We start from the raw sequence: 14,329 nt of genomic DNA, 5'->3' as shown, positions 1-14,329 counted from the left end.
AGTTATGCATTGCAACATAATAAAGTAGAATGTATGTTAGAATCTCAATAGTCACATCTGCCAGCACACACACACACACACACATGTATTTTAGCATGCTTTATGCAATATCGTACAGCATTATATTAATGTTGTTGTCATCACATGCCATCAATCTTCAATATCATCCATTACTTCCATAAATGATTCTTGATACCGAATATCATCATCATTAGGTTGTGACTTGTTGCTACACAGTGTTATAAAATTTAATAATCACATGAAATTTTGCAGTATTGCATGCATACAGTCATGCTTCTATAAATGGACCAAAATCTCATACATAGCAGATACCCACATTATATGGACAGGTCGAAGATTAAAACTAGACAAGTCACCTTGTCATAATTACAAAATCCACTAATTGATATAGAGTGGAGTGTGTGTTTAGTCACAAAATATATGTTTGGTATCACCTTTTCTTTTGGTGCAATATGCGTGGGTTCACAGTTATGATTGCTGCACAGCAAAAATAGTGTTCCAATACTACCTATACTAACTTCATTGTTAGTCAGAAAAACTCCTTATAATGAGACAAAACGGACTATAAATGGCTCAAATGCTATTCAGTATTGGGGCCAGTGATCTGTTTTTGTCTGAGCATAGGTAAAATTATTTCCAACACCAAAACGTAGACAGAATAAATACAGGCAGTGTTTGTATATGAATTGTGCTGTGCATAAAAGTAAACAAGAAGAAAATATCTAAGTTTTCTGTACGCTTGTAGCTATACTACACACAGTAAAACCATGGTATATAAATAAAGCACATTAAAAGCATCTACATGCAGAGTATGTAAAATCCTTAGCTATACATATAGACATATAACCTTGATTTTTTTTATTAAGTTTATAGAACACTGACCAAGCTGTTTCTTGGTATAAATTGGCCAACTGAAGCATACTGGGCCAAGAAGCAATCAGGATAATATATGCAAGGGTCAATAAAGACAGAATGTTTGCTATCAGCTTATATAACATAGCGTTATTTATTCAATACATAACACACTTACATGTCAAATACAATAACATTCCTTCATAGGCCATGGTCACTCATGGGAATATAATCATTACTAACAGTACAACTGGTATCAGAGGTAGGTCTGTGATGTGTACCCATAGTCTTCTTCTTAATAGTGTGTTTGTGTATAAACATTTCCATGACAGCAAAAGCTATTAAAGGTATTAATATTAAAATGAAAATAATTGATAGCAGTAAATCTTCAGCAACACTGCCAATAAGTGGTGTCACTGAAACCAAGGTCATTATTTGTAAAACAAAACATATTGAGAATGTTACTTCGATATGGTTTTATTATTAGGTGAATCAAGGCCAATACTGTACTTGCAGCAATTAGTAAAAACTGGGTAGTTATATAGTTTGAAGGGCTTGCAACAATTATTACAATGATCACCATTCGACAAATCATGTAGTAAGCTGCAAAACAATGTCACTTGTCTTTATAACTTCCTTGAAACTGATCCAGCAGTGGTTTCACCCTAGTAAAGTTGATTATTCGATTAAAAAATGGTTCAAGTAAAAGAACAATTGGAAGACCAATGACAACTATCATTGCACACAACACAGCTACAATCATATAAAAAAAGTGACGGCCATGAAAATACTCTGTATCTGGTGATAGATAAGTGTAAACCTTGTCCACATTATGAAATGTCAGTGATCTCAATAGTAGCAGTGAAGTTGTTGCTACAGAAGTATAAGATATCAACAACAGAAAACATATAACACGGATAATTCCTCTGCTCACAAAAGCTGAAAATCTGTAAGATATCCTTGCTGATAGGGAAATCATTGCAACAATGATTGTTACAGCTAATGGATGTACATAATGGATAAACTGTTGGTCAATTCCACTGATGCCCTTGACCAAACAAAGCTGTCCTAGAAATTGTGGAGTGGCTTTAGCAATGCTGGACATAATGCTAACAGTTGTAAACACTCCTTGTGTAAGGTACAAATTTTGGCCCAGTAAAATATCCAGCATACTATAATAGTATGTAATAGCATACAAGAAACCAATTCCAACGTGATAGTACGTAGTGATAAACACTATTATAACTATGACTACCCAGTATATCATTATCAACATGACCATCAGTATTGTTTGTCCAGTTGTACACTCACTGACTCTTACACATTTTACAAAATCAAATGAGAGAGTGTAATCTTCCTCACAACTGCCACAAGCTACTCCAGATCTGTGTGAATTACACTGGTTTTGTCTCTCAGGTGAAAGTTGATAATATCCATTAGCAGTTTCACAACAAGTGAAATTGCAGTAATTGTTAGGACAAACCGATACAGTTGCTTTTTTATTAACTTTACCAAACCAGTAACCCCTTTCAATAGTTGATGTACTATCATCAGAACATAATACATTATCAGTGTCATTGTAGCATGCACAACTCTGTGATGCATTGTCATAATGGAATCCGGGATGGCATGGTGATAGCTCAGTTATTAGCTTTATAAAAACTTCTTTAGACTCAGACTGACTACAATCAAGTGAAGAAATTGTCATTGAAAAGTTTGCTGCAATAGAAACCTCATTCCCTATTATTGTAATCCCTCTAAATGTATCACATGATATCAACACAACCTTGGGACTATTGTGAATGCAATGTGTCTGATTATCACTACTTACCACAAATTGTGTTTCACTAGTACTTCGATTCAAACGATTCAGTACACAGGCATCAATAACAATTTCTTGACCAAGCATTATACGTTGAATGAGATATGTTTTACAGTTTCTGTCACTGTGATCATAATTGCAAATAGCTGGATCATATAATTCTAGCTTACTGGGAGGAGTATTGATGTGTTTAGCAAACTGACTATGCTGAAAAACACTACTATTACCACCTACAATAATATTGCTGAAACATTCTTCATCACATGATGTTGGTATATCTATGTAAAGGTCAGGGCCATTGGAGGCAGTGTTGTTACTGAAATTGGTACGAACAGTGTTAACTGTAATTTTACTGTCAGTGTTTTGTATTAGATCACCATATATAGCTCCACCAAAATAATCAGCAAAATTATGTGAATATATAATGCTTGAAGTATCATCAAATGATAAAGCAAAGTTGTTATTTAGATTTATAGCTCCACCATTTGATTTAGCTTTGTTACTAAAGAATAGCGTAGAGGAATGCTCTGCAAATGTAATACTGGACTGTACAGTAGAAACAGCTCCACCATTTCTAGCTGTGTTGCTAGTAAATGTTGCTGAACTATTTCCTTTTAGTGTGACGTTACAATTTTGATCACAATATGTGCCTCCACCATTTAGGATAGCTGTATTATTAATGAAGGCAACATTAGAGTATTCTTTGATTGTAGTATTACTGTAGTCATAAGAAAACATGGCCCCACCATTTGTACTAGTGTTATTGTAAAATGCTATTTGTGTGGATCCTGAAAAATTAGACGTGATGTTGTGAAGCAAGTAAATGGCTCCACCAGAAAATCTACAACTATTATTGTAAAATGTGCAATTTGAATTTTCCCCAAACAAGATAACGCATTCATAAAGAGTACCTATAGCTCCACCATTATGGTTGGCTACATTGTTGCTGAATGTTACTCGAGAATTTCCTTTAAAGTACATGGCTGATTGTCTGGTTAAATACACTGCTCCACCTCGTTCCAAGGCTGTGTTGTTAAATCTTACGTGGGAATTTCCTTCAATGGTAATGGCACCACCACTGAATAAATATACAGCTCCACCATGCTGCATAGCTTTATTGTTCTCCAGTGTAACAGATGAATTTCCACTAAAGCTGATACTGAAATCTGCAATGGAATAAATAGCAGCTCCATCCTGTCCAGCTACATTACTCTCAAATATTACCAGTGAGTTACCTGCAAATGAAACATCAGAGCTACTAAAAGATGCTATAGCTCCACCATATAGTTCAGCTTTATTATTACTAAAAATTGCACTAGAATTTGATTCAAAAGCAATGTAACATTGTCTTCTGGAATAAACAGCTCCACCTGTTTCTGCAATGTTAGCATTAAATGTTGCTGATGTGCTTCCATTAAATGTAATACCACATTTATTTGTGGAATATATTGCTCCTCCAGCTTCAATTGCACTATTGTTAACAAACCTTACCAATTTGCTTTTGTTACTAAATGTAATGATAGAAGCAATTCCATAAATAACTCCTCCATTAGATGCTTCATTATTAAGAAATGCTATTGACCTATTGTTTATGTCAAATGTAATAGTGCAACTTTCTCCATATATAGCTCCTCCACTTCCGCCTCCATTATTGTTATCAAATTCCACTGAGATGTTTCCATTGAACATGATGACAGAACCACCTCCAACAATAGCTCCTCCAGTTTCGGTTGCCCTGTTGTTAACAAACAGTACTGACATGCACATGTCTAAATTAAATGTAATACTAGACCCATATCCAACAATAGCTCCTCCACTGCCACTTACGCTGTTCTTTTCAAATGTTGCTGACACGTTTCCATTAAATGTGATGTTGAAATCCCCTCCAAAAATAGCTCCTCCAGTTTCGATGGCTTCATTATTTACAAACATTACTGACATGTCTCCATTAAATGTAATACTAGAACCATATCCAACAATAGCTCCTCCACTATGCCTTGCACTGTTCTCATCAAATGTTACTGACATGTTTCCATTAAATATAATGTTGGAACCACCCTCAAATATAGCTCCTCCAGTTTCACTTGCATATCATTGTTAACAAAACTTACCAACATGTTTCCATCTAATAAAAGATTGGAACCACCTAAATAAATAGCTCCTCCATACCTGACTGCATTATCATCAAACATTACTGACATTTCTCCACTAAATGTAATGTTAGAGCCACCTCCAAATATAGCTCCTCCATTATATAGCTCCTCCATTATTATTAGCATTGAAGAATTATTTCCATTAAATGTGATATTGGAATTAGCTCCATAGATAGCTCCTCCTATGGTTGCACCGTTTTCAAAAAACATTGTTGACATATTATTGAATGAAATATTGGAATATACTCCAAAAACAGCTCCTCCTGTGATTGCAATATTGTTAACAAATGTTACTGATTTGCTTTTACTACCAAATGTAATAATAGAAGCAGTTCCATAAATAGCTCCACCATTGGATGCATTATTATTTTAAAATGTTATTGACTTGTTGTTTACATCAAATGTAATAGTACAACTATCTCCATATATAGCTCCTCCACTTCTGCCTCCATTATTACTATCAAAAACCACTGAAATGTTTCCAATGTTGAAATCACCTCCAAAAATAGCTCCTCCAGTTTCGATGGCTTCATTATTTACAACATTACTGACAGGTCTCCATTAAATATTATATCAGAGCTATATCCAATAATAGCTCCTCCACTACGCCTTGCGCTGTCCTTATCAAATGTTACTGACATCTTTCCATTAAATATAATGTTGGAACCACCTCCAAATATAGCTCCTCCAGTTTCACTTGCATCATTGCTAACAAAACTTACTGACATGTTTCCATTAATAAAAGATTGGAACTACCTAAATAAATAGCTCCTCCATACCTGAACACTGTATTATCAGCAAACATTACTGACATTTCTCCACTAAATGTAATGTTAGAGCCACTTCCAAATATAGCTCCTCCATTATTATTAGCAAATAGTATTGAAGTATTTCTCCCATTAAACGTGATATCAGAATTAGCTGCATAGATAGCTCCCCCACTTATGGTTGCACTGTTCTCAACAAATGTTACTAACATGTTATTGAATGTAATATTGGAATATCTTCCAAATACAGCTCCTACTCTGAGTGCATTATTGTTAACAAATGTTACCGATGAATTTCCATCAAATAGGACACTACCAGAAAAATAAACAGCTTCCCCTGATGCTGCCGTGTTATTAACAAATGTTTTTGATGTACCTCCATCAAATGAGACAGTGGATTCATCAAAGTACACAGCTCCTCCAAACACATCAGCACTGTTGTCATTAAATGCTACTCTGGAGTCTTCACTGAATAAGACATGAGAATTACTGCTGAAGTATATAGCACCACCATTTTGTCTTGCAAAATTGTTTGTAAATATAACTACTGAACGTCTTCCAAATGAAACAACACTGGAACCATTTAAGAAAATACTCCCTCCATTATTCTGAACAGAATTTCCCTCAAAAGTCACAATAGAATCATCAGTAAATGAAATATTGGAATCGGTACTATGAATGCATCCACCAGCGTTGGCTTCATTCTGCTTGAATACTACATTACCATCAAGATGCAGAATACTATTAGAAACAGAAATGGGTACTCCTTTATTGTTTATAAACATAATATTTCGTAACATCACAACATTGTAACTTAGTATCGCAAACACATAAACCACACTCTCTGCAGCTCCATTTAAAGTAAAATTGCAATTTTCAATTACCAAAACTAATTGTATGTGATACTCAGAGAGAGATGAATAATGTATGGCTGTACCATTGCTACCTTTGGAGTTATTGTTATGTGTAAACTGGCTATTGTTAATGTACACATCTCCTGACACTTCTGACAACACAACAGCTTGATCTGGTGAGTGATGAAATGCACAATTATGCATTACTATGTGGTGCCATTTGTTATATTAACAATTGTATTGTCAGTTGCAGTACTCAAGAGATTGAAAATTGAAGCACTGTACACTTCATTATCACTAACTGAGCCACTCACTTCTGTATCAGCTGTAGCCATCCCTCTTGTAACTTCCTTTATGGCTTGGAAGAAGACTAGCAGCAGAAAAAATAACAGTATCTTTGAAAATGACATGTTATTAACTCCAGATAGTTTAGAAAAATACACAACACCAGCAAAGATTTTTGATAAGTAAGTTCAACTACATTGAGACAATTCTTTTATACCCAACAACGCAGGAAACTTTATATAGCTATGTGTGGTAAAAACCTCAAAAAAGTCTTGTATTTGTGCTGGTGTTTTGAGGCTTCACAATGAAATTATCACTGCTGCCATTGTTGCACTCAAATGCTCTTGCTGTACTCAGAATGGTGCAGGTATTAATTATTTTACATGCTATGTCACACACTGACACAAGCAAGCATTATAAGCATCTATATAACTATATAGAGTTTAAACCTCTACAGTGTAATAGGAATATGAAACACAAAATACACCTGTAATGACAAACAGATGGCTTAGCGGAAAGATAACCTAGGTAGAAAGTTAGCTGAGTTCAGCATATAAGAAATAAAACAAGCATGTGACTATCTATCACACGATTCTTATAAGTCATTAAAATTTTAGTGAAATCAACAAGGTCAGCAACATTATCATTCCAAAAGAGGAAATAGTATTCATACTCACCCACCACATGCACCCACACATGCCATACAATCTCTAAGCTTCCAGGTGACAAGATTGAGATGCTGCTGACCAATTTTTGAATGGTACTATAAAACTTCTGCTATAGTATTAAAATATGCAGGTTGCATTTCAGTGACCAATGCTTTGGCTAAAACTTTTTTGATGAATTGTTTGATGGCTGGTACCAACATACACATTAACCAGAAAATCACTATTTGTAATATTCATCAGTACGTACAGAAACTGATTAGCAAATTTTCATTGATGACCAGTCAAATTATATCATAACTTGTGTGATCCCTTGTAAGTTGTGGAGCCACAATATATACAGGGGCTTACACCAACCTCTTTGAGCAAATTTCTCAGGTGGACAGCCTACATAGTTAGCTAAAATACTGGTCAGAGTTTAAAACAAGTTGCACATACAATACCTAACCATAATTATGTCAAATAACAACCGTTCCATCTGTTTTAATATTGCTAAGACACATCAAACATCATAATAATGCAGATTACATTAACTATATACGACGACCACCTGTATTCATCTTTCTACCATTGCTGTATTGATAAGATACTCTAATAGAGCAGTCATGTATGTAATTTTGTTCTAAACATTTATTATCCACCCATTTCTTGGCCGTCATCTTTGATTTCACAACTTTTTCATCTAGGCTTTTTAAGGCCGCACTATTTTTTCACAGCTTGGCTGCTTTGGTGTGGATTTCACTTCTTTTTGCACTTTATAAGGCCACAAAACCAGGACTTTGAGGTTTGTTTTTACTCACATTTCTTCTTTTCTATGCAGACACAATGATAATTATTGAAGACAGACTTATAAATGTATTGCATTGCATAATTTACTCCAACTTTGATAATATTATTGTAATAAATTACAAATAAACTAGAAAATTCATTTATAAAGCAGAAAGTAAGTGAGGTGATGCAGCCAAGGTAGCAGTGGTTCAGTGGTTAAGGATGTAGGTGCTAGGTATGGAAGTCCCTGGTTCGAGCTCTGGTAACCTTTTTTACCCGGTGGTGACTGCTCTATTAGACTATCTCGATCCACAATTTTACACTTGTTTGGTTTTTGCTTTATAAATTTGTTGCTGTAACTCTATTGCTATTCAAACTATCAAAAGGCACTGATACAATGATCAGCCTATCTACACACTAATTTCCAAGATATTCCTGTATTCGGTTTACCCTGTAGCCATGACAGAAGTTTGATCTTTTTTACATGAATTAATGCTCATAACTCGTTGGATATTGCTCAGATTCACAGCAAACTTGGTACGTGAATCCACCGTTACACACTTTTCATTTGTGCCAAAGGTCGAGGCAATTAAGTTATATGTTTGCATTTTATATAGCAATTTTTGCAAAGTATGCAAAAAGAAATCGAAGCCCCCTTATGACATAAGGAGAAAAAAAAAAAAAGAAATTAAAATAAAACTTTGAATGCCCACAAATGGCTATTGTGAATTTTGCTGTGTGGCCTACCCTAGCTGGCAGACAGCTATAATGCAAAAATGGTGTACTTTGGAGAAGGGGCCATGGAACTACTGTATGCACTCGTGAAAAATCTGTTTTCTTTCTTCCTGTCAATATACTCACATTGTGGTGTGTCGGCTTTCTTGGCCACACGACACACTACTGTGTGTCTTGATTACCATGTGTCTTGATGAAAATCTTTACATATGTAATACACATATGGTTATACATTTTCAATGGACAAACTGTTAAAAGCTTGATTTTGCAATTTTCAAACAAACATGAAAAGAAACAATATCTTTGCATGCTTTATGAGAAAATGAGACTATCATCTCATTAAGTGCTGGTGCAAATACCCTAAGTCTCACCAGTTAAAGTGAGGCATGGATGCATTCCTTTAAAGTATTGCTGTCAAACAGAATGATATGTGCATACCATTTTAATACTATTCACTTCATCAGTACAATCTGCATACATGTACATGTGACTAAACAACACATGAACATCTCTTACACACTCTATACCATGTAGTGTTATTTATATATATATGATACTGCAATAAATTATGATCCTTTTGTTGCTTTTATTGCGGCTTCAAGTTGATCCCATTGATCTGCAGTTACTGCCAGCAAATCGTTAAACTCCCCAGCCATCCTTGGCAGTTCTCCCCCATCAAAAGCTATCACCTTAAACCGAAAAGATAATTGATAGGAAGTTGTACTTTGTACAATTGTATTACCTCTCCAGTCATCCAGTTAGCATAGTCACTTACAATGTACAAAGCTAAGTTAGCTAACTCTTCTACTTCTCCAAATCTGCTTGTAGGCAGTCTGTGCAACATTCTTTTCCTAAATTCCCCAGTAGGGTCTAGGCGACTAAATGCACCCTGAAATTAATACACATGCACTAAAGCTAGATGCTAGCTTTTCTATTAAACTAAATTACCTTTGTTTCTATGGGTCCAGGAGCAATTGCATTGAATCTCATTCCATAATGACCCCACTCTGCTGCTAGTGACCTGCAGTATGGACAAGTAGAGGTCATAAAGGTCTTTGCAGGTTATGCATGATCAAAAACAAGTGTGACCCAAACACTTTCAACAAGTTTCAACTAAATTAATTTTCTACTTACTAACTAATGACTGATGCATTCAGTCAAGCATAACTTGAATGGACCCTACTTGCTGGATTTCTTCACTGTTTGACATCACTTAAGCCAGCCAGCCACTACCGCGTAGGTGCTTATTCATGGGTAGCGCATAATGGCTTGCTTATGCTGACTAAATAGAAATCTTGTACTTTTCTATAGCAACTATATTGATTACAGAGGTGCTTCTCATAATGTTCTTTATTTGAAACACTGTGTAATTGGCAGAACATTGCTGAAAATGAGGCCACTTTGTTATTAATAATTGATAGTCTGGACATGCATTCTCAGACACAAAATTTATTATGTATGTCTGGCATCTATCTTTCCTTTGATACAGTGTTTGCAGCACATGTACAACTATGTTGCAAAGGTAAACAAACAAGTACAAGTACAAAGTAGAGATTTTTCAATTTAAGTAGGCGTTAAGTGTTGCAATGATACAGTATTTGGGTATATCGATATATTGTTTCTATTGTATCATGATACAGCAATATATCACATGACACAAAGATGGAGTGTGAACGCATAGGTGTTTGTTGCTTTTTTGGAAAATGGAGAGATCCTTTTTCCTTTCAAAACACTAATCGACTAGGCTGGCAGACAGGAATTTGATTCGTGAGAATGTCAGCCATTAAATGTAGCGTGATATATCAATACAACTGGGCTTTGTACTGATCCTTAACATATCATTAATATGCGACATATTGATTGATTATGCTGTTGCGTCTCTAGTACAGGTCATAGAAATAAAAAGGGAGATGTCTATAACTACTTTAGTTGTGGCTAGTGCTGGGAGATATATTAGATAAGATATCTAGATCACCTATCATAAATAAGATAGCAAATTTGTATATTGAGATAATAGCAAATCTTTGAAATCTATTGTACCATAAATCTTGGTGTAGAAAATTTTCGTGTATTAAAACTTAGATGCAACATATTTTCATCACTGGCATAATTGGCAAAAAATTGTTTGATGGAATGACTATACATTAATATTTGTATTCACAAATTATTTGTAAACATGTAGTTCGTCTTTTTAATATTTGTCAATCCAGCCAGCAGCAAAAAAATTTTGATGATAACTTTTCCCTGATTTACAGTAAAAATCAACCACAGTCAGGTGGAAAACTTGTGGAAAGTTGTCAAACTAGTTGGGGGGAAATGATAAAATTTCTGACTTAACAACCACTGTCACTTTATGTCAAAATTGTTTACAAAACAGTCTATGTTGTCACATCATTATCGAAAATATCGATTATTGAGATGAAATGGTTGTTGTTACTTATCGAGATATAGGATTTATCAATATCACACAGCCTTTAGCTAGTCATGGCTACATTATTGACTAGCTTGTTAAGATTGAGGCAGGGATTAATTGTCCAAGCTACAATCTTCCTTGTTTCATTACTCTTATTTCTATGGCCCTACTTAAGATAAGCATGTTACAATAACAGTTGTATGTGTCTTGATAATGAAGAAGCTTTGAAATATGGAAAATTTTTTTAACACAATGGTATATAATTAAAGAGTATATATAACTCAGAACAGATCATATCACAGTGTAGTTTTCATAAGAAAAGATGGATAAGACCCACTAGCCAGACTAATTTCTGTCTAGGGCTTTTTTGCTTTAGCTCTAAATAATATTGTGACCTTAGGCAACTTTATTTATGACTTACTTTACAATTGCTTCAACTCCCGCTTTAGCTGCAGCAGATGGAACCACAAATCCTGACCCATGCTGAGTATATGTTGTTGTGATTGCCAGAAAAGAGCATCCTACAGAAATTGTCACATTACATGGTTTGGTAACAGTTTAATTGTATGATTGTATGGTCACATTATACAGACATTATTATTTGCTATCCACAATAACATGCAAGGCTGGTCTTACATAGCAATTCTGGGTGTCCGGGACCCTAGGCAAAATAATTTTCTGGGGCAGCCCTATGGCATGATGTATAAAGCAACGCCTTGCTATGAGTCGAGCTGCATGCCCGACAGGAAATCAAAGCTTCTCAGATTGAACCTGGTAGCAGTTCTTACAGTATTTATGACCAGAATTGGATATTTACCTTTCTTTGCTTCAATTAACCTTTTCCCAAATTCCAGAGTTACAAAGGCTGTTCCATGTAATACAATCTCCAATATAGTTCGAAATGCATTACAAGACAGCCGTTCAGTAGGTGAGATGAAATTTCCTGCTGCATTATTAATGATTATGTCAGGCAATCCGAGTTTATCCACACACATGTCTGCTGCAGCTTTAACAGCTTCAGGATTCCTGACATCACACGGGCATGCCAACACCTACATGTATGTAGACACAAGAAAAGCCAAATACCATTAGAAAAAGCATGCTATCGTAAGATTGTGATAACTTTATGCAGTGGTACACTGTACAACAAATTTAGCGATACTCTATTTCAACTATATATACAGTATACTCTGGTAGATTTAGAATACATGCATTTGCATACGTACATACTTGATTTCCAGTGTGACTTGAAATCTCATTTGCAGTCTTCTCAAGGACACCCGATTTCCTAGTGCACACAATAAAAGTATACAGGTCTAATATTATGCCAGATCACTACTAAATTACAAAGTTACAAACAAGCAACTAACTAACTCTGAGGACAATTTACCAAGGGCGGTATAGCACTGCTCTATGTTACTCTTTGATGTGATGTATATATATATATATATATATATATATATATATATATCATTAACAAATTGACTTGATGTTGGTAGAAAATTAATTTACCACTCTACTTTATTTTGCTGGGGAAAGCTCTGTATAGCAGGTCAGTTAAATGAGTCAATATTATGAAATATGGCTCACTCGTCATCAGTGTCAACTATTAATGATATTTCTGTCTGGGTAGCATAAACATAAAAGCAGCATAGTATATAGTTTGCATATAGTACTCGAATCACTAATATAGGAAACTAAGAGATAAGGTAAGTGGGGGTAATTCCGGACAGCGGCTAATTCTGGACACTTAGATCGTTCTCAACAATGGTAGAATCCCTGAGCCTATAATTTGGTATGCTAATGCATTGTCCTATGGCCTATCTACAAACCAAATTGAAGTGAATCCATTATTCCACCTTGAAGTTTGACAAGTATTTGTAGCAAAATCACGAGTAGTTTTGTTCAAAAACTTGGAAAATGTTTATCTGACCAGGCAGCCCAAGCACATATTTTCGATTTTCAAAGATTTACATGAAGATCATACTATCGGCTAATTGCATACTAAAAATCATAAGAATCCATGCAGCACAGGCGAAGTGGCATTCGATTTTTCAGCAGCTGCTAGGTTGAAACACAAAGAAAATATTCGCGAATTACATAAACTTGTAAAAATACGCACTGCTGCTTTCTCCCAAAGGGTATGAACTTTTTACTTGATTTATAAGCTGCAGTGGATTGGTATAACCTGTGGAAGGCGCTACTTGCTTGTTAATCGAAATGTCCGGAATTAGCCGCATGTAGCATTTTTACACGTTGTTACATTTCAGCTCATAACTCCTCAGTAGTTGATTGTATCGAAACAAAATTTGTACTGCAGCTGCATCATGAGATAAGCTTTAAAATGATCCCTAGAGTTTGTCGTTGTGAGTGCAAAGTTAGAGCGATTTTACCAAAGAGTGTCCGGAATTACCCTCATTTACCTTATCAATAATTATAAACTGAGAGACAACAGATGAACAGAGAAAACACATTCCTACCTGCTACATATAACGACACTCGCCCCCAATTCACTCAACTTCATTACCATCCCTTTCCCCAGTCCAGTTCCACCTCCAGTAACAAAAGCTACTTTTCCATTAAAACTTCCAGGTTCTAGCATAGTTTTCTTCTGTGCTGGAAAATACTGTGAATTCATACGAACGCTCAACGGCTGCACTGAGGATCTTGCCAACAAGTCCTTCGCTACCCTGAAGCATATTTTTTGCATCGTTGCTCTTGGATGTGAATATCAGTCGAGATATAACTGATTGTGGGTTTAAATATCAGACTCCTGCAATTTTCTATTTTGCTGCAGTTGTATAAATAATACATATGCAATAATTATAATGTACTGCAGCATATGTATGAACTATACAGAACCCCTGAATTTGTGATTGCATCCCCACCTAGCTATTTGTCATGTAAAAGTGGCACATGTTGGATACTACTATTAGGTAGTTATTAGTTAAGTCTTCTATCCCGTATTCGTAATGCTAGCTAACCATCAAAATA

The 14,329-nt window shown here is 35.3% G+C and overlaps 3 protein-coding genes across 3 annotated transcripts; all 3 read right to left on the bottom strand.

The window, feature by feature from the left end:
* Window positions 1-16: 16 nt before the first annotated feature.
* On the bottom strand, window positions 17-2,651 carry LOC136264635 (uncharacterized). The gene is made up of 2 exons (XM_066059412.1): window positions 1,052-2,651; window positions 17-229 (listed from the first exon to the last, which is right to left on the bottom strand). The coding sequence occupies exon 1, from the start codon at window positions 2,579-2,581 to the stop codon at window positions 1,490-1,492; it is 1,092 nt and encodes a 363-aa protein (XP_065915484.1). The 5' UTR covers window positions 2,582-2,651; the 3' UTR covers window positions 17-229; window positions 1,052-1,489.
* LOC136264844 (probable outer membrane protein pmp20) lies at window positions 2,607-6,673 on the bottom strand. The gene is made up of 5 exons (XM_066059605.1): window positions 5,628-6,673; window positions 5,401-5,556; window positions 4,865-5,155; window positions 2,705-4,778; window positions 2,607-2,630 (listed from the first exon to the last, which is right to left on the bottom strand). Exons 1-5 carry the CDS (start codon window positions 6,671-6,673, stop codon window positions 2,607-2,609), a joined length of 3,591 nt encoding a protein of 1,196 aa, XP_065915677.1.
* A 2,673-nt stretch (window positions 6,674-9,346) lies between these two features.
* On the bottom strand, window positions 9,347-14,096 carry LOC136262943 (2,4-dienoyl-CoA reductase [(3E)-enoyl-CoA-producing], mitochondrial-like). Its single transcript, XM_066057361.1, has 7 exons — window positions 13,816-14,096; window positions 12,566-12,623; window positions 12,153-12,387; window positions 11,757-11,856; window positions 9,871-9,943; window positions 9,665-9,811; window positions 9,347-9,611 (listed from the first exon to the last, which is right to left on the bottom strand). Exons 1-7 carry the CDS (start codon window positions 14,043-14,045, stop codon window positions 9,489-9,491), a joined length of 966 nt encoding a protein of 321 aa, XP_065913433.1. The 5' UTR covers window positions 14,046-14,096; the 3' UTR covers window positions 9,347-9,488.
* Window positions 14,097-14,329: the final 233 nt, after the last annotated feature.

Source organism: Dysidea avara, chromosome 8, assembly GCF_963678975.1.
Source record: "Dysidea avara chromosome 8, odDysAvar1.4, whole genome shotgun sequence".
NCBI lineage: Eukaryota > Metazoa > Porifera > Demospongiae > Dictyoceratida > Dysideidae > Dysidea > Dysidea avara.
Note: the sequence above shows the minus strand (reverse complement) of the source record. Positions and strands in the feature narration are given on the sequence as shown.